Genomic DNA, 20346 nt, shown 5'->3' with positions numbered 1-20346 from the left:
TTTTTGCCTGTTGAATCAACTGGCCAATCAAGTGCTTCGCTGCATAAGAGCCAGTCAACTGAAAATCCATTATTATCTCGTTAAGTGCAATTTTTTCGGTAAATTACATCTAATCTTTCTGATATATACTGGGCTGACACTTCTGATAAAATGTTACTGAAATTCGTATTCAGTTTCGAAAGAGGAACATATATGTTACAAGGCTTTATAAAACCTTGTAACATGTTCAGAAAGGCATTTAAACTGAGAGGATGCCCATTATTACATGAAGGAATGAAATATCAGCTTCAATCCAGACTCTTGGAAAAGCAAAAGCGTTGTTGTCCAATCATAGCTGTACCATGCCTTTGATTAGTATCTTTTCTCTTTATTTTCAGACTTCGCCGTGCGAGAAAGACAAGCACCAAGGAACCTGCATTCTGTTACGTATGCGTCGATGATATTGATGAAGGCTCTTTCAAAGATCACTACAATCGAGTACATGGAGACCGTGCACCCTGTTTCATTTGTGGAATAACTTTCTCCTCTCTTGATCTGTTCTTGATGCATTTGAACACCCATACCTTGAAATGCCTAAAATGCAATGCGATATTCAGTAATCGCGAACTATCCCTGAAGCATCTGAAGACCCATCCCATTGAAACAGCCAATCGCAGCGACTCTAAATTGAAGTCTGCTGATGAAGCAAATCCTTTGTCACCAATAAAATTAGTAGCATCAAGAATTGGGAAAAATGAATTTAAAAATCAATGTTTTATCTGCTTAAAAGGATTCCAGACCAGACAGCATCTTCAAAGGTAAAAATGGGAAAAAAAAAAAAAAAAAAAAAAAAAAAAAAACCATCAAGAATTCGTTTTTTCTCAGAATTGTAAAACTGTTAGCAGGGAGCCTCTTTTAAAAAGAAGGATAGCTAGCATTTAAAACAACAGCTGTCATATGCTTGAAAGCCCTACGTGTCCTTACTTCACTCCACAATCCCAGGAGCCACTCTGGCCGGAAAGCATAATTTCCAAGCTGAAACGTTGATTAAATATTCCATTGTGCGAATCCCACTAATGAGAATCTTGATTTTGAATTTTTAGCACAACCCAAGAAGTAGTTTTCTTAAACAGAAAAGTTTTGATTTTATTTCTACTTTATGATTGTGAAATCGCTGAAGTTATTAACAGTTGAGCAATCTATTTAATTTCATAAAATTTTTCCCACCTTTAAAATTGCAACAAAATTATGATTTCATTTCATTATGAGATTTTACCAATCATAACAACGAAATTCACCATCGATCAAGTTATGTAGCAAATTTGTAATAAGTAAGCTTTTGGTTCTAATGAATTGCTTCTGGCAGAATAATAATTGAAATAATCTATATATTGAATTGCGATTTATATTGCGCTCCTTACTTCTTGGGTAAGAACCCTTTTTCTAGAACACGCGCTTGTTATGAACGTCACTCAAAAATTGTTTGCAGGTACTTGAATTTGACCAATTCTTTTCCTAGTTATTTATGTAGGTATATTGATTTTAAAAGTTACGACACCTGCAGCCTGATCATTGAAATTTTGATTGTCGGGTAGACATAGATGATAGGTTAAAAGGCGGAGCGTGGTTGGTCGGCTATGTCTTATCGCTGCTTTGTCATGCCTATGTCGGGTAGAACTCGTGACAAGCTAAAGGCACCTCTTAAATTTCCGACAGTATGTCGTCCATTCCACCTGACAAAGGCACGGTAAAGCAGCAATAAGACATAACCGACCAATCACGCTCCACCTTTTGACCTATGATCATCTATGTCTACCCGACAAACACAAAATTTCAGCAATCAGGCTGCAGGATTCCCTTATTTCACTTTCTAACTTCTTATTTTCCTCATTTTTTAGGCATGAGTTCACCCATCGTGAAAAAACTGAAAGGTGCAGACAATGCAATCGTAGTTTCGAATCCTTGGATCTACTGAAAGAACATAGAATTACTGAACACACAAATGGCAAGAAATGGGTTTGCAAGACCTGCGGTCTAGCCTATGACAAGGAACTCTCCTACCGTGACCATGTGAACAAGATACACCTTGGAAAAAGGAAACGGTACAAATGTGAGATTTGCAACAAATTACTGTCAAACCGTACTTGTTACGATACTCATATGCGCACGCACTCAGGTGAAAAACCGTTCTCGTGCAAAACATGTGGGAATTCTTACTGTGATAAGTACTCTATGGCCAAACATGAAAAGCAGGTGCACGGAACTCAGGTTGAATTTACATGTCCACTTTGTAGAAAGACATATCACCGGAGCTGCCTGCTGTCAGAGCATATTAAATGGACTCACGCAACGAACTTGGAAATAGAGCTTAGCAATTATAAGTGCACTATGTGTCATGAAGCACTATTAGATATTGAATGCTACATCCAGCATATCTTGAATCATGCATCTAAGAAGATGAAGAAAGTGCCAGTAAATGGCAAACAATCGTAGGAATTCTGACCGTTTTTGTTATTGCCGTTGCGGTTTTAATTTAAAGAGAACGTCTTGATTTTTTTGATGAGTATGTTCTAGTATTCTTTTCAAGAGAATTCGTTATTGAATATCATAGTGCCTAAAATTCTAGTTTATTTCGTCGTTATACCTATCTAATGGTAACTTGGAACTGAAAAGTTATCATCAATTTTTTTCATCGCATAATACTCGTTCTTTAGTACTACTAGCCCTTTTTATGTTATGTATAGTTTTTATTTCTCGCCAAATGAGCTAAAATAGTTTTTAGAATTTATTGAATCATTTACTACTTTTATACCTTTGATTTCATATTTGTTCTTTTTCAATGTTGAGTTTAATTTTGTTACTTTTTTCAAATTCCATGGATTTAAAAATGATCTAGCATGCTTGCCTCTAATTCCTAGAAATCGCTCATTTGAGGAGACATCTATCTTTTTAACGTTAATTTCAACTAATCATTTTTTTTGTTTCCTATTTGTTTTACTTTTCTTTTATTCTTTAATTTTATTCTTTATCTACCTCTTTTCATGGTTTCCCTAGATGATTGGAATGCGTTCGTCTCATTTTTTTTAAAAATAAATCCACATTTAAAAATGAACCCTCCAGTAAGTTTCATTTACATTTTAGGGATTACTTCATACTTTCGTTTGGCTCGCAGGAAAATCTTATGTTCTTTTGTTAGATTCTTCTTCTTTAATTCAATTCTTGTTTTTAAATTCTGTGTTTCTCTTTCAATGTTAAGAATGATCGCATGCTTGCCTCTAATTTATTTATAAATCGCTCATTTGAGGAAAGCATCTCTTCTGATTCATTTCAACCTCCCATTTTTTTATTCCCATTTGTTTTACTGTTCTATTTGTCTTTCTTCTATTCTTTAATATTATTCATTATCCACCTCTTTCCACTTTTTTCTGGATATAGGTAGGAATACATAAGACTTAATTTTTTTATTTTTTTTTTTAAATTCTCGTTTAAAAATGAGTCCTCCGAAGAATTTAATTTACCTTTCAGGGATTATTTTATAATTTTATTTTGCTCTACAACAAATTCTATTTTCCACTGTTTTAATGTTCTTCTTTAATTTAATTTTTTTGTTGCGGTTCTTTTTCCTTGTTGAATCGGGTTTATATTTTTTCTGAAACTTCGCAGTAAATTTTTATTTTTTAAGAAAACTGTTCTGCCTTTTAATTGCGAGTCGCCCTGTTCTTTCATGCTGTAGGCTATATTTAGACGATGGCGATTTAATCTTTTGTCCTAAAAATGCAGTCTACTTTAAGACTTTTATCTTCCTTTTACATATTTCAAAAGAATACTGATCGTTTGCAGAAATTTTACTTTCCGATTTATGCTGATAAATTGCTCCAAAATCTAAGTATATCAGTTTCCTGAGTGAGTAAAAGGGTTAATGAAGTATTGAAAAAAGCTTTTAGGTCAAAAAGAAAAATGATTTATTTATAAAAGTAACAGAGTTAACATCTTAATTTTGCATAAAATACTGACTAGGATTCGAAACGATCTAATTGAGTGATGCTTGCCATTCCAAGTTTGAATTTATCGGTGTGTTGCATTGCAGTACAATACCTACTTCTCAAACAAAACAACTGATTGATAAAGAGAGCTCCAAGTCCTAGAAATTTCAAAAGCTTTTCATGGTTAAAAACATGGACATTAATCAACTGCTGAAAGCACTAAGCTTCAAATCTATGTTCAATTTATAATTATATTAACTTTTACATAATGAGAGCAGGGGTAATCTCATTTGGCTCTTAACTCATTGTGGCGAATGTAACATTAAAGCATATTTATTACATAATATTCAGTACCTATAATGTTACTATGCAAAAAAATCAAGAAATGATGGTTGAGAAAATCATGATAAAAAACAGGATCAAACATTTCACTCGCTAGTGGTCGTTACCTTCAAATAGTCTAATAGGAAGGTATGCTCACATTCTATAAGCTATCACAGTGGGATGAGAACAATATTTATCACACAAATTGGATAAATGTTCTCTTCATTATCAGTCAAAATCTCATTTTGCTCGATACAATCGTATATCATACACATACATTGAAATCAAATCATCACACCGATGTCTCTACAATTGATGAGAAAATCAAAAGAGCATTAAAAAATTGAGCAGAATGAGATTCACGCGTAAAACCTTACATCAGGAAAGCTGCTTTTGAAACAAATCAGATCTAATAGTTGGATAAAACTTTGAGAAAAAACAACAGGTGAGGTAAGAATCAAACCTTACAGCACATAGAAATGCTACTGAAAAATTGCTGTACCCTCTAAATAAGAACATTTACACTTGTATCGCTTGAAAAATGAAAGTATGCTTGACACTTTGCATATTAATATAATTCTTTTGGCTTTTAGGATAAGTGTAAAGGATTTACAGACCTAACAGACCGGGCTTTTTTTCTTAGGAGGATTTATCCAGAGAGCTAAGAAGTACAATTTGGTATCACAACAACTGTCAATTTGTTGAAAGGGAAAAGTTGTCTTTGGGGGTGAAGAGTTACAAAATTGAATACCTATCGGTCAATTTTTGGTATTCCCTAAGAGATGAATTTACTGGTCATAAGTTAAAATCTAATGGTACACAGATAACTCAAAATTATGCTCAATACAAATTTACAAAATATTATGATCTACAGCTAAAAATAAAATTACGAAGAGATCATTTATGTTAACTTGCAGATTGTCAGTATACTTGACAATCGGGCAAGTCTGAATAAAAATCATCAACTTGAAACAGCCAAAAGATAAATTTCAAAAGGTAATTTGTAGAGGGCTTACTTCTGTATGCCAAGTGTTTTGGTTTGAACTTTGAGGAAGTTCAAAATATTTTGGACCATGGTTTTTTCTTCGAGCAGTGCCTTTGAGGCTGACCGCATCTTATCCTCATTTCGCTGTAGATACATTCCAGTTTCTTCTAACAACTGCTTGATTTTTTCTGGACGAATTTCATCCATAGCGAGGAGTTCTGACAAGAATGGGTTGAATCGGAAATAAACTGACTTGGGAAGCGTATCCTCAAGAGCAGTATGCACAGCTGAAACAAAATTAGAAAATCAGGTTAATATTGTCTGTAACATCTTAATCTAATACATCGATGTTTCCTGGGTGAAGGAAACCATTCCAAGGTTCCAAAATTGACTCAAACAATTCAATTTTATTATAAGAATGTACCTGTACAATTTTTGTCTATAATTTTTTTTTTTTTTTTTCCATGAGATCAGAAGAAAAATCTGGAGAATTTTCAGTTAGAGATGCTCAAGATTCCTCTAATAAAGATGCAGGTTATCGGGGAAAATATGGCAACATTAAGATGCAGTCTTTATGTTCTATTGTGAGGAACACAGCGATATAGATGAAAAAAACTACTGAGTCTTGATCTTGCTTAGCCATAATGCAATCCTACTCATATTATATTGCGAACATGTATGCTAAAAGTATGATGAAAATAAAATATATTTTCATGTCGCAAATAAGGTCGTTATGATGGTTTTATTTAATAAAAACCCGACTGGGGGACCGGAGACCTGGCCGCAGGGGTCCCGCCGATCGATCCTCAGGAGCGTTGGAGCGTGGGACACAGAGGGTCCACGGGACGGGGCCGAGAAGTTCAAGGTCACGGCAGACCGCGTATAATTTTATTTAAGTATTAGATTATTGTTTAGGTTTAGGTGAATGATGGGGGTGGGTGATGGTGGGGTGGTGTGATGGGCTCATTGTTAGATTTCTTGCTGGGAAAAGTTGATGTAAAAGAGGAGACAGTTTTGATATTTTTCTGCTTTATAGTGTATTGGCACCTTTAGATTTTAAAGAAAAGTTGGCAACAAGATACCACATCTATCCACACATTCTCTTCTTTTCTAGGTTCAAACTGGATTTAGTTGATTTCACTTGGGTGATTTTTAACCCTTCTGAACTTCTGCAATTTGTGTAATAAAACGGATATTAAGTGTTCTCTTATCTTACCTTCTGTGTCAGTTGCGCTATCAAGTATCCTGTAAAACTTCTGCCTCCAGGACGATGAAGCAAGTCCCGAAACTTCGTCTGAAAGGGTTTTGATCGGAGTAAGACGACCAGTGCCGCAGGACACAACACATTGAATTTCACTGTCTGGCCAGAGCAGACTTGCTTCATGAATTGCCACAGCGGTTGGATTATTCACCATGATACCGCCATCCTGTAAAGTAAATTAATCCTCAAAGTAAAAAGAATCAATCAATACAGTAGGACAGAGAATTCTCGTTTGAAGATGCTTGTAAAGAAATGAAGAGAAAGGAAGTTCAGAATATTTGAGATCAAGATATGTACTTTGATAAAAATAATAATGAGCATATCAAGTCAAGATGCATATTCTCTTAATTACCTACCATAATTCTGTTCTTTCATGGATACGATGAGACTAATGTATTTCCTGTCCCATTCCATATATCTTTTTATAGATGTCCAGGGCTTTGATAATCCTTGTTACAGTTTTTATTTCTCCTTTGACTAAATATGTGCTAGTAGTTAAGCTGCTCTGTTTCAGAGAATGAGAATCGTCTATCAACCCTGGTCATTATTTAGCTGGAGGGACTCGTCACAAATAATCTTCAGAAAATAAAAGAACAGCGAAGGTTTTCATGGCGTACAAATGAATACTAAAGTACAGGTTTGAAATTTTAGAGGTGGTATTATTACCTGGTGCAAGAATTCTCCTAGTGGAAACTCTGCAAAGACAGTTGGAGCTGCGCCAGAGGCTCGCACAGCTTCCCAAATACGATAGTTGTTCCCGCCGACGTATTTGGATTTCTTCGAGTGGGGTAATGAGTAGTTGCGGAAAATATGAGGAACTAACTGTTTTTTGTTGACAACAGCGGAAATGGAAGCCAACTGTGGGGGAAAAAATTTTGAGCATTAAATATTGAGGAATAAGTATGGGGCTAAGATTATTATAAAATTTGGTTTCACTAAAAACAGTATGAAATTTTCCTCACATTGAATCTTGCTATTCATCCTCGCAAACAATTGAAGTTTTGAACCGTATATTTTATGATCAATGAAAGAAACATCATAGAAAGTCCACTTAAAGGTATGGATATTTTTAATGTTAAAATCTTGAGAATTTTCTTGCGTTAACATTCTACAGCCCTGAAATTTTAGTTATAATTGGACGTATTTCTGTCAAACAGACCTAAGCGCCATAGGGTGAGGAAGGTAAAGGGGAACTTGGATTGGCGGCGGAACCAGGCGTCGGGATCATTCCGTCCTTTGCTCTCAATGCTTTTCTATGGCGCTTAGTTCCGTTTGACAGAACGCGCTATCCAGCATTCTAAATTCCTCAAAAGGAACTCAAATTGGCGCTTAGTTCCATTTGACAGAAATACGTCCAATTGACTGTATTAAGTGCAATAGAGTAATAAAAATGAAACTTACTTTAGGGCAATTGGGATCTCTATTAGTTTGAGTGAGCATGAATTCACCAGCATAATCTTTCAACAATTTTTCAAAGAAAGTAGAATCGTAGTAGCCGTGAGTCATGACCAAGTTACTCATACCCCGAAGGGAATTTTGTTTGAATAGCTGGATACTCATTTCCTTGTAGAGATCAGATATTTCTGACAGGCTCTTTCCTGTGGGAGGGCCTGTAGAAAAATAAAGTAAAAAATAATTCAGCGAATTGAAAAAAAAAATAGTATTATAACAAAAATTTGAGGAACACTGCTTAGAACTAAAAGAAGACACCAACAAAAATTAATTTTTTTAATTGTTAATGGTTAAATAACAGCCCATTTATGGAATTGATGTTTGTCAAATGTTGCTTAACGACCGCAAATCACATGATATCTACGTACACAGGCAGCAATGGGGTGTTTTTGCAAGGGCTATAAAATTCTGCAGGTAATCTTCATTTTCACCTGAAAGAATTGTGATTTTTTGAAAATTCTTTGATCAGGGTAACAAGTTTAACTTGAATTTCAAAATTCCCTGACTTTTCAGGGGGTTTGAACATAAAATTCTGTGACTTTTTTTTTTAAATCCTCATGAAAATTCTTTGTACAAAAAATGTTTGGCACTAAGTCCCTTGAAAAGTAAAATCATTCAAAATTCGAGAACTTGAGGGAAACATCAGGGTTTTACAGATGAATGTCTTGCTTTATACATGACTCTTCAAGGTTGGGCAAAATTGAGCAATCCAGATTTTTGATGACTTTTCGAGGACTTTTCACCCTGTCAATCGTATTTGCTTTGCGCAAGTTCGACATTCATAAAATAGACCTTCACATGTACTTTTGGGACTGGGTTTTTCTTTGACTCCCTTCCCTGCAGAAAATGTGCATTAAAAAAGACAGAGTGATTATTTCAAAGTAAAGATTGTACATACCCATCAGTGATAGGATAATTGCACCGGTGCTTACTCCACAAATGTAATCAAATAGTTTATGAACCTTTTGTCCACTCAGCCTTTCTAATTCTTTCAAAATTTCAATGACAACTAAACCTCTGAAACATTAGAAAAAAAGGAGGACATTAGATAGAATAATGAAAGGTAGCTATGCATTCAAGGAAAAGAAGTTAAACCAACTGATATAATGCTTCAGAGCCGGAGATTTTTCATACTCTTCTGGTTGATTACTTGAACAAGCCTATGGAGTAAGAAGTCTTCCTTTCTTAAAGGTAATGAAACTTTTGTGGACTCTTATTATGCATATTGAACGCTGTCTGTATATGAAAAATGTGAGCGAAGTAATTTTAGGTTATAATCTTGCTGGTATTAGGTGAGAGGGGATTCATAGCTAGATTACAAAAAAATGTATCCTTGTTAACCGTGGCAACATCTCAAAATTTTTAAGATGACTTCATGCATGGGCAGGAAAGGAAATCAACGTCGTGGCTTAGAATTGATACAGGGAAACCAGGGAATTGTGAAGAAAATTCAAGAAAAAATCATGGTCAAAAAGTTGAGTAGGCTTCTATTCTGCGCAGTAAAAAATGCATGAAAATTTTTAAACTTACAATGTACTTTTAAAAGTACATACACTATGACGCAAAATAATCACACAAACAAATACAATAAAATTGCAAAATTTAAAGTACCTTATGCCTCCTCCGTCAATACACAAAATCCGAATTCCTTTTTTTGGAAGAGGAGGTGAATAACCCACAAGAGCTAAACTTTCCCGGAGAATTGCTTGTGAAACATCATCTTTCATCCGCCTTTGCAGCTGAAGCAGTAGACTGATGGCGCCAGACTGCAAAAAGAAAATTAATCATTATTAGTTCAATCCTATCATAAACAATTTTTTAAAAAAACACAGTTATACTGCTAGCACAAGCTGGCATTTCCAATTTGCACAGCCTTCTCATTTTTCCATGCAAGCGGCGGCACATCATGACCGCATCATCAGAAAGTTTTTGCACCCCTAATAATTCTACCCTACTTGAATTAAAAATCTAAGACCTTACTTATAATAGATGAGTCTCTTACCTCAGCAGCTACAATTTGTGCATCAGGATATTCCCTGAGGTGGTCGATTAGATCTTCTAATCGTTTAACTCTAGACTGAATTGTGACGGCTGAGGAAATTGATGTGATAATGTGTTTCGTTCGCATTACTGTTCGCTCCTGAAAAAATACAAGTTTCAGAGGTAAATTTTAGTATTATAGGAAGAGACTTCTTTGAAAACCTCTTAAAATGTCATTAGGTCAAAGATATCATGAGAAATACATTTTCAAAATACCTATTCAATTATGACGGAGTTTGGAAAAATCACCTTCAAGTAAAAAAAAAAAAAAAAAACTGGGTGAATTCGAGAGCACAGTTGTCTAAAACCTCTTCAAAGTAAACAAGGATGTTAATTGTCAAAGGCTAATTTTCAAATCAAGCCAAAATCATATCAGTCAAAACTCAAAGTAGTTAGGTAGTTGATTTTTTTAAATATTCAAGGAAATTTTCGCATGTTTTAACCAGAGAGCTCACAATTTTCCAATGTTTTGATGGAAGATTGTTATACCTACGACTACGAACTCACTTAAATCTTCCTAATTCATGTCTACTTCAACACTTTAAACCTCCAAAATGTTACATACTTTCTATTCAATAACACTTTATTTGAAATTCAATTCAAGCCCTAAAAACCATTAAAATCAACTTTGCAGCAACATTTTTGTGAAGATATTTTTGGCAATTGCTGAAAGGGAGAGTAATAAGCAAGTGCGGTTTAAGCAAACATAGGGCTCATCAGATGAGACAGAAAATACCTCTATAGAAATATTTCGGTGAATTTTAACACCTTCCTCGATATAATACTTACTTTCATTAACTTCGTTTTTGAATCAGTCACCCAGGCAGGGACGGTTGTTGCCGAAGGACTGGATGCCAATCTCTGCGTGAGTCCGTGGAAAACATTGGGTAACCTGCTTTTGTCTACATCCTCTGCAGGAGCCACGGCTGCAGGTACAGCAGCTTTAGTTTTGGTGATCTCTGACTGCTGAGCTGATTTCAGAGCTGGGTTACCTAACGAGGCAGCCGATTCCAAACTGTCAGAGCCTTTAAACTTAATCTGTGTGACACCCGTTAGTTTTGGGAACTTCTGGAGCATTAAATACCAATCATTCTTCAGCGGTAACATTTTTTCATTTGATAGTCTCATCAGAAGGTTTTTCACCGTTACAATCACTTTCCAATCATTCAAGGACTTGTTTTTCACATGTGACGGTGACATTTTCAATTTACTTAGAGTTGCTTCCAGCGCTCCATCATTCACGGATTTTTGTGCATTTATGTGCCTGCAACATAAAACAAACAGGTCAAGTTTAGTACAAAAGGAAATTCAAAAATGAAAAAGATCGGAAAATATTTAGCTTCTTAGAGTCTACTCTAAATGAGTTTAAATCTTCTTATAGTGCGATAGAGGATCAGCTGACTTCAGTTTAGCATGGAAAGTAGAAACAAAAATAAAGATGACAGATATTCTATCGCTTTCTGAAAGTGCATTCCTTTATTTGGTGTGGACTCTAAATTATAACAAATAGATAAGATTAATGATAGTGGGTGGTCGAATTATCACTTTCAAATTAATCGTCTCAGGTAGGCCAAATTTCAATTAAAAATACCTAGTTGTTCAGGGCTAATAATCAATTAAGTTGGGATACAGGCCTAATATCCAATTATGAATACGACATAGGTACCACAGGAGACATCCAACCTTAAGCAGACATCCAGTATCAGCTTGGATTTCTCAACAGCCAACTCAAATCAGTTATAATTGTTAATAGGCAAAAATTTCAGATAATACCTTTACTTAAATCTAATTATAATGAGTTCCTGATGGACCTTAAATTGACAAAAGAGATACTGAGAAAACTACAGGGGAAGATATTCTTTCATTATGCCTTGTTTTTGGTTATGCCAAACAAATTTTCACATTGGTTTAACACTTTCTGGTTACTACTTGCGTATGACTTTCCTGAAGTTTCCGGAAAGAATCAATCTATTCACTGTAGGTCATCATTAGAATTCATGATTTACACGAACATTGATGGTTACTTGCACTGAAGGCTCCTGCAGAAATAGCATTTCTGAACACTGCATAAAGGAACACAAGGTGATTTTCCAATTTTGATGGTTTTATAACTTCCCTCGTACTAGGTCCTTTGTCTACCAAATCACCGGGTACAGAAAGTCTTACGACATGTAGAGAAGAATTGGAATGTACAGTTGATTTGAAGTAAAAACATAAATTAAAGATTTATGATTGAGCCAACAGAATATCAGTTGTCATGCCCTAACAGGAAAACTTTTCCAGGGAAAAACTTGAAGAGCGTGTGGAGAGGTCTAACCTCCTAATGCCTGACGTACGCTTCGGGGTTATTGCTTGCTCCACTGACCAAAAAAGATGCAAACATACTAGAAGCAGAGTATGCAAATAAATAAACGAAATTAGGTCTCATTACAGGCAGAGCACCTAAAATGTTACACTTTAAAACCAAGCCTCCTTCATCTAGCTGATAAGACAATGAACATAAACAAAGAATAACGATCGAGTCTGGAGAGGATAAATGAGGGCAAAAATTACCGTTTCTATCACAACTCCTTCGCTGGGAAGTATTGTTGCTCAATTGTAATGCTTCGAATCTTCAATTATACGTTTTATAAGAGAAGAATTACGATTAAATTAAACAGATTTTTAGGTGATAAGAAAACTGAAAAGTTCAACCAACTCGAACTCAATATTTTTCTAATTTAAACCTCTAAACGGCAACACTGGCAAAGTGGCGCCATCAACCGTTGCGTACCAAACACAGCTTTTTCAAATTTTTGGCGGGAGTTTTGATTTGACGCTCTTTTCCTAATTTAGCGCATCATCTCAATTTGCTCCCAAATGATAAAAACAACACAGCAAGTTCGAAGGATGATCAAAATAACATTTTACAGACATTTTTGAGGTATGTCTTGTACCAGGAGAACCAGAGAAGCGCGGTCGAAATTATTGTCGTTACGAATGCGTCATTCTACAGAGAAAAGAGGTTATCATTTTTAAATATAACCAAGAGTTGATATTTTATGTATTTATTTTCTGGCAGTTATAATGTGTTTTTAATTAAATCAATAAAATTTTGATGTAATGTGTCAACACGACACTTGAGTTTTTAAAGTGTTCTGACATCTATTGGTGCCTTCACATAATATCATGCTCATCATTTACCATTAAGTAAATTCCTTCTTATTGCTCTCCTGAATTTTCTTTTGTAAACACGTGTACTACTGATAAATACAACGAAAAGTAAAAAACACGTGCCCGCACACTTTAGCGACTTTTTGTTTACTGACTATGCACTTGCACATTGTACTACTTGGCTCAGCGCCATTTTTTGAGTTGCGCCTTGTTTATTTTTAAAGCAGTATAACGTACCAACGCCAATTGTTAAACTCGAAGGAGGACGGAGAACTGGCAATATTGCCACGAGCCACAATTGGAAATGAATCAGTTTGCATGTACGGTAAATTGAGTACCTGCCGTGTTGACGGATTTTACTTCTTAAAAAATAAATTACCAGACATTTTGAAAACTCAAAAGCGCGACCGCGATAATTTCGTATTGTCGTCGAAGTTTTAATAAGCTACAATGGCGTTGAAGATACTTCGGGACGTAGAGACACATCGGTCGTCCGAGGGTTTATAAAGAGAGAGGAATTCGATTGCATTTTAACACATCGACGGTGAAACAACCAAACCACGTATCTCGGTTTGCGACGTCGCAGATTTCCTGTCATACTTTATTTTTTAAATGAAAAACTACTTAACATCTAGTCTTGAAAATTTCTGTGATTTTTCCTCTTTGTGCGGAGAAAATTCCGTGAAAATTTCAAGGAATGATATTGATTTGGTCTACTTCAAAAAAATAAAATGTGAGCGTAGATTTTTAAACACCGCAAACGAGATACGTGGTTTGGTAGTTTCACCGTCGACATGCAGTTGAGAAAATCATGTATTGTTAATTCTTAATTCCTTTTTATTTTGATCGATTTACAAATTCTAATTTCATTTGTGTGTTTATACTGAATAATCCTTTTCACAAAAAAACCGTATGTACTTGCTTATATACTTATTTTTCCAATATATCAGCGTACTATTTAAAAAAAAAAAATAATTGATCTAGTTGGTAAAGAGTAATGATAAAAATAATGGTTCTGATATTGCATTGATTTTCCGTAAATATTATCTATAAAAAAAGAGTGCTTTTCGTGTTATTGATAATGCTTTTTTGTGTTAAAACTGTATTTTTCTATTATTTCAAAACGGACTTGTTATTTATTTCAAAAAATGCATTATCATTATTATTGTATCAATATCAAATATGATGTAATCAAAATCTCTCTAGTATTTCATTTATCCCTTTTAATTTAGTGACTTTATATTTGTATTTATTGGACTTGAGTTTATAATCAAGGTTCTTTAATTCTCATTCAGTTCAATGTGTCAATTGAGCATTAAAAATAAACGTTCATGTACTAATTATTCTAAGTTCTCCATATTAGGTCAATGAACTAAAGTTTGATGACTCGTTAATTTATCAAAGCGTACTTTAGAATATTGTAAAAATGTACCTCTTTCGATTGCAATGAAATATTCATTTATCAAGTAACGTACACAAACATGTTTTACTTTCAGCTCAATATTCATAGGCATAACCAAATTGTAAAACTGGCGACATTGGTAAAAAGTGATTCGTTGAGAGTTAGCAGGGTTCAAGGTGAAATTTGCATCGTTCGATCTACTTCGACGAATCACAGGTGGAGGAGTTAAAATTTTCACTCGCATAACAAGGCACTTAAAATTACTTGCGTCAAGCAGTGCAATGGTCGCAAATTGACATCCTCACCTCCCCTTTCTCAGTTTGATAATGTTTGACACTCTCACTGCCGCTTGATTATCATTTTTATTCACGGACAGTTTCAACTTCGAAATAATTGCCAAGTCATAACGAAGCGCCTGTCCTAAGCACACACAGACATTAAATCTTAATTTCTCAGCCATTTCTGCAAAAACGAATCCTTGAAAATCTAAACATCTGATCTATGATGTGTCCCGAACACATCGATTACCTTAATAAAACCATTCAAAACCTTAGCTGTAGGGCTTGGATGGAGATGGAGGACAAGGCGAATAAGTGCAGTTTTTTTTCCAAAAAAATTGAGGTATTAGTGATTTCAAGTAAAATTTATCTTAATGCATATTCTGTGAAAAATTCGCTCCCAAATTCCAATTTTTCAGCATTAAAAAATCAGTTTGAACTTTCTTTCCGCCATAAGGACGAAGGATCCACGTAATTTCGAAACTTCAAACACGTATTTCTCGAAATAGCGAAAACTGCACTCATGCACCTTGTCCTCCATTCCTCCAGGCCCCTCTCTTAGTTTATAATTATTCAGAGGCGTGGCTAGAAATTTTTCATGGAGGGGGGGGGGGGGCTTACAGGGATATAGGTAAAATGGGAGAAAAGGGGGAGATTTATTTGTTAATATAATATAATAGAAAAGTAAGACGATTTCGATTATAAAAAAAAAACGATATAAATATCGATTATTCTTCGATATAAAATTTACAAAATTAATATTTTTTCACGCGGAGTTGCGCGTGATATTACTGTAACTTACAGGTGTTGTTTATGTAAGGGATGCGTCAAATCCGTCCCGTGGATTCGTTCACCATGACTGTTTGATCGAGTGCTAGTTGTGTCTTATCAAACGCTTCAGCGGTTTCTATTTATTGATGTTCTTTTTTCACATGCTCTCTTGCGCCCGTTTTTCAGTGGCGAGGCGTGAACGATCGATTATCGATATTGCTCCATTTAAAGCTGTGGTAAAGAATCGATTATTAAGGTGTTCGCTGCGAACATCCTATTTATCGACCCTTTTCCACTGGATTAAGTGGTAGATTAATCGATATATCGCAAAGCACGCCACCCTACTGCCGTTTTTACTAAGGCTTCATATCCTCGTGGATTCAAGGCGCCAATCGAAGTCCGATTGAGCTCGCAGCACTTATAGGACACGCGTCAAAGGTCAATAAGTACCAAAATACATTTACGTAGATGGTCTATAAGTACATGGAAAAAGAGGAAGAAAAAAAATACATCCATCTGATTTTTTTCCCTTCTTTTACGAGGGTGAGAAAAGAAAACAGGCGCAAATATTATTCCGTGTGATTTTTTTCCCTATCTGCCGATACTAAGATTAATCTTAGGATTAGGCTCAATTCAGCTTTAAATTTTTAGTTAAGTAAAGCGTTATTTTTAGTCATGGGAGAGGGAGTCAAACTAACACGATTTTTCTGACAAGAATATTCGATTATAAAGCTCAGCTACTACATGTTTACCTACTGCTTAACGTTCAATCATAAAGATAAATTTGATTTAAATACAAGGTGTTTATTTGTTGGGGTTACCCTCCATCATAAAGGAAGCAGTTATGTGAGATTTTTGAAAAATAGGGGTTAGTCATTCCGAAAAACATTCATTCCAGGGTATTTCGGAGATCTTTTTTAAGTGAGAAAATTGTATCCTAAAGCTGATTTGTTTACTTAGGTACACCTCGAGTTTCGAGTTTAAAGTTCAGGTGTGCCACAAGCTTTAATACAATTTTTTAAAGTCGACTGAGATTTTCTTTAAACAGCCAAATCGTCACTTTTTTACCATTTCATCGATGATACCCTTGTTTGATTACCTCTTTGTTTTGCTTATGTATGTGTACTTTTTCTTTTTTTAATTTTTTACAATTTTTTTTGAACCACTGTTTTAAAAAAAGCATTTTCTCTTTTTATTTGTGAGTTAGAAACCCCTTCCACCGTCCAATCGTCCCTTTTTTACCATTTTATCGATGATATCCTTGCTTGATTACCTCTTTGTTTTGCTTATGTAGGTACTTTTTTTTTTTTTTTAATTTTTTACAATTTTTTTTTAAACTACTGTTTTCAAAAAAGCATTTCCTCTTTTTATTTGTGAGTTAGAAACCCCTCCACCGTCTTAATCCGTTAAATCGAGTAGATACCTTGTTTGCTGGCACATGCACTTCCGGTAGTGTCTGATCCCTTTGCTCAGCGACATCACGCCTCGTGGGGTCAAGGGACGCATCAAAAAAAGTTCGGGTCCGGAAGACCGAGGAAAAATCGTTCCTCACAGCACTAATTCACATAATCCACACAACACAACGACGAACAACGTGCGAACACGAAACAACAACACAGAAACTAATTATTTTGCACGATTTGAGAAAGAGAACTTGTTAGCGAGACTTTGGTTTGGGAAATGGTTCGTCGGCGACCGTCCTCGGGTGGATTTATAACGCGTTTGTTTATTCTCGAAGCGGCGCTGCGAGTCGAGCGTCGCGACGCTGTGCGACGTCACGAGTGGCGTGTTGTTGACCACGTCCGCCAATCGGAACGGGGGTCGGCGCGGCCCCTCCTCTGCTCCGGCGTGGCGCGTTACGCTCGAGGTTGCCGAATCGCTGGTTTTTCAACGGGTTTTACGGGGAAATTCGATGGTCTGAGGCGTTGTTTCGGCAACAGTGCTGGGCTGTTTGTCTGCACCGCCGCGGGTTCACAAGCGCGCCATTTGTGACGTGCACATCTTCGCAGATTCCGATTTGCATCGTGGGTTGCCATATGCTCGGTTTTTTAGATTTGTTGCTTGGTTACGGATAACAATAAAAACAGTAAAAATGTGGCCCGAACTGTATGTAAAAAGATGGTAAAATAGTAACTTCGTGGGGGGGGGGGGGGGTACGAGCGCGATACAATGCGTGATAACAATTCGACATGTCAATTCGATAAACAAAAATTAAAAGCTTTCGTTAACACTTGCGGTAAAAAAAATTCTACCGCAAGTAGGTAAGTAACGAAATTTTTAAAAAATAATTTATGGTAAAAAAGTGATGGGCCCACGCTATTTTGAAGGGAAGGCAAAGCTAAAAAGTTGAAGAATTTCAATTACGTGACTGATTGAAATTTGTGAACTTTTCAGGCTTGCTTTTCCCTCAAAATAGAGTGAACCCAGCACTAGTATTATACCACTTTTTCACGGATAACCATGCACGGCAATAGGAATCTTGGCTTACGGAGGCAAAATGTTTAGTTTCTGGAGCATTTTGTCGAGCCTGGTTGAAAAATCAAATTTTGAGATTTCGATCGAAAATCATGTCAAATGCTGTTCTGAAGAGTACGTTGCGGGCAAGTACCTAATTTAATTTTCTAAAATGAGGGCGAAAGTTACATTAAAACGCGGCATTTTCACCCTGAACATGGCAGATTATAAGATTTCAAATATCTCTCTTGAAACTAAGATTTTTATAAGGTGGCACACTTGAAATAGTCACAAATCCCGACTATACATTAGAAAATTATAAACGAGAAAAGGCGACAAAATCTCTAATTTTCTGAGAGTATAGTAATTTCTACTCTTGTCGTCTTTCAGTGATACAAGAGACAGCACCTTTAATTAGTCGAGTTAAGAGAGAAACCAAACACGCAATTTGGCCTGGAACGGCGCGACTTGCTTAGAGTCCCTTTATACTGAGAGTCAAGACAATTCGGCTCATGGATGTCACAAACGGGAATAAAGATTACAGAAATTGAACGTTTTTCGTAATCTTTGATCGGCCCATTCTCAAATGCCTTTCTCCGTTCCTCCTCTCATTCCGTTTGTTCCTTGCCGAACCCGTAATTCCCTGGTCCATTCCAGATTATAATCTTTGCAATTGGTGAAAATGTAATCTTTATTCCCGTTTGTGACACTGTGGAGGCCTAAAATACGGGAACCAATCAGAAATGGATTCAAATTATCTTGACTCTCAGTATAAAGGGACTCTAGACTTGCCCAGAGAGAAATGATGACGAGGACTTCAGATGAAAAGGAGAAGCCCTCGGCGCGGTGATCGGCATGTAACACATATTAGCGCCTACAAGACTGCACGAATACTTCTTGTATTGCATCAAACACAGTGCGGACAGCGTGTTAGCGCCTACAAGAATGCATGAATACCTCACGCACTGCGGCAAACACAGTGCGATCAGCGTGAAACGCATAGCGCCTACAAGACTGCGTGAATACTTCACGCATTGCGTCAAACACAGTGCGGTCTGCGAGGCGCGGCGGCGGAAGTTAAAATCATTGATCCACATTTATGTTTGTTCTTTCATAATTTTTTCGTTATTTTCTTATGAATGGAAGGCCTTTTCCACACAGAGATAGGTTTACGAAACTTAACTTTTGCGCAAAGTTCCGTGAACTTTTGCTAGTAGTGTTAATAGGGCTTTCCCAAAAAATGTGTTCAACACCAGTAAAGGCGTCTTATGCACCCTTCCCCCGCTGGCACGTTCATTTGATGGTTTTCATTGATGTTTCAAAACGAATGAGAAGGGGGCGGCAAAATACTATAGCGGCACATGGGCGGCAAGTAGGTAAATCTGGCCCTGGACATCGGTGGATACAATATTCGGATGCTATCTCGGGCAAAACTGGAGGTGGCCTAACGACTCTCCAAATGCACCTTAACGATCTTGCGAAATTATTGCGTGATATCTCTGTCATCAAATTTGATTTCCATAGATTTTTTTAAAGATTTATCTCAAGGTCATCTCCGTATAGGGTCTTCGTAAGGTTTGCTACGTCACAAATGGAGATACGTGGTTTCGTACTTTGGTGCTTTTATGGATGACCCAGAGATAGTATATTGGTCCTTTTTCTGTATATAAGTAGATTTGACAGCAGCACGACGCACGTTGCAAAATATTTTGCTTTTCATCTCACCCACATTCGCACTTGGGAGTCGCGCGACTATGATTCACTCGCGGAGACCAAACAAACGTGGTCTTAACTCATTCATAGAAACGTCATCTCAAGGAATTGCGGAGTGTTTACCACTCATTACTATGTCGCGCTTCGAGACAGAAGTAACGTAATATTTACGACGAGACAGAAGTAGGTAACGTAATATTCACGACAACAGTGCTATTGACTCCTCGTCAGCGTCGCGACGTAGCATCCCCTCAGTTTACACCCAGTTGCCAACTTGAACGTAAATTAACGTTTACACTAATCGTCAAAAAGGCTTGGGCTGCGTTTCTCGAGAGGGAACCAAGCGACATTAGCCGTTGTCAAATTTCACCGGAAAATAAGGAGGATATCGAGGGTGACATATGGTAAAAACGCTCAACCCGGTTTCCGATGTTGCAAATTTCCTGTCAAAAAAAAAAAAAAAAAAAAAAAAAAAAAAAAAAAAAAAAAAATTCCGATCAGAACTTTTCACGCTGTTTCTTTTCAATGTGTATAAATATGTTTATTATTAA

At 36.2% G+C, this 20346-nt stretch overlaps 1 protein-coding gene across 2 annotated transcripts; it reads right to left on the bottom strand.

Annotated features, from left to right (window-relative positions):
* Positions 1-3917: 3917 nt before the first annotated feature.
* Positions 3918-17365, bottom strand: LOC109035472 (calcium-independent phospholipase A2-gamma). 2 transcript variants are annotated; one of them, XM_019049125.2, is made up of 9 exons: positions 17052-17365; positions 10814-11288; positions 9987-10124; positions 9596-9750; positions 8883-9001; positions 7934-8142; positions 7199-7390; positions 6488-6698; positions 3918-5558 (listed from the first exon to the last, which is right to left on the bottom strand). In XM_019049125.2, the coding sequence occupies exons 1-9, from the start codon at positions 17132-17134 to the stop codon at positions 5299-5301; spliced, it is 1842 nt and encodes a 613-aa protein (XP_018904670.2). In that variant the 5' UTR covers positions 17135-17365; the 3' UTR covers positions 3918-5298. The 2 variants fall into 2 exon arrangements, with proteins under 2 accessions (XP_018904670.2, XP_018904671.2); XM_019049126.2 differs by lacking the exon at positions 17052-17365 and adding an exon at positions 12578-12734.
* Positions 17366-20346: the final 2981 nt, after the last annotated feature.

The sequence above is a fragment of the Bemisia tabaci genome, chromosome 8 (assembly GCF_918797505.1).
Source record: "Bemisia tabaci chromosome 8, PGI_BMITA_v3".
In the NCBI taxonomy this organism is placed as follows: Eukaryota; Metazoa; Arthropoda; class Insecta; order Hemiptera; family Aleyrodidae; genus Bemisia; species Bemisia tabaci.
The sequence above is the reverse complement of the archived record's forward strand: the minus strand, read 5'-3'. Positions and strand labels throughout refer to the sequence as shown.

Bases quoted from the DNA above. Each gene is read 5' to 3' on its own strand.
- LOC109035472 (XM_019049125.2), bottom strand. From the start codon at position 17,134: ATGCGTCCCTTGACCCCACGAGGCGTGATGTCGCTGAGCAAAGGGATC. The intron at 9,751-9,986 runs GTAAGAGACTCA...TTCTTTTTGCAG, and splicing joins CACAAATTGTAGCTGCTGAG to TCTGGCGCCATCAGTCTACT. The intron at 9,002-9,595 runs GTACTTTAAATT...CTAATGTTTCAG, and splicing joins ATTGACGGAGGAGGCATAAG to AGGTTTAGTTGTCATTGAAA.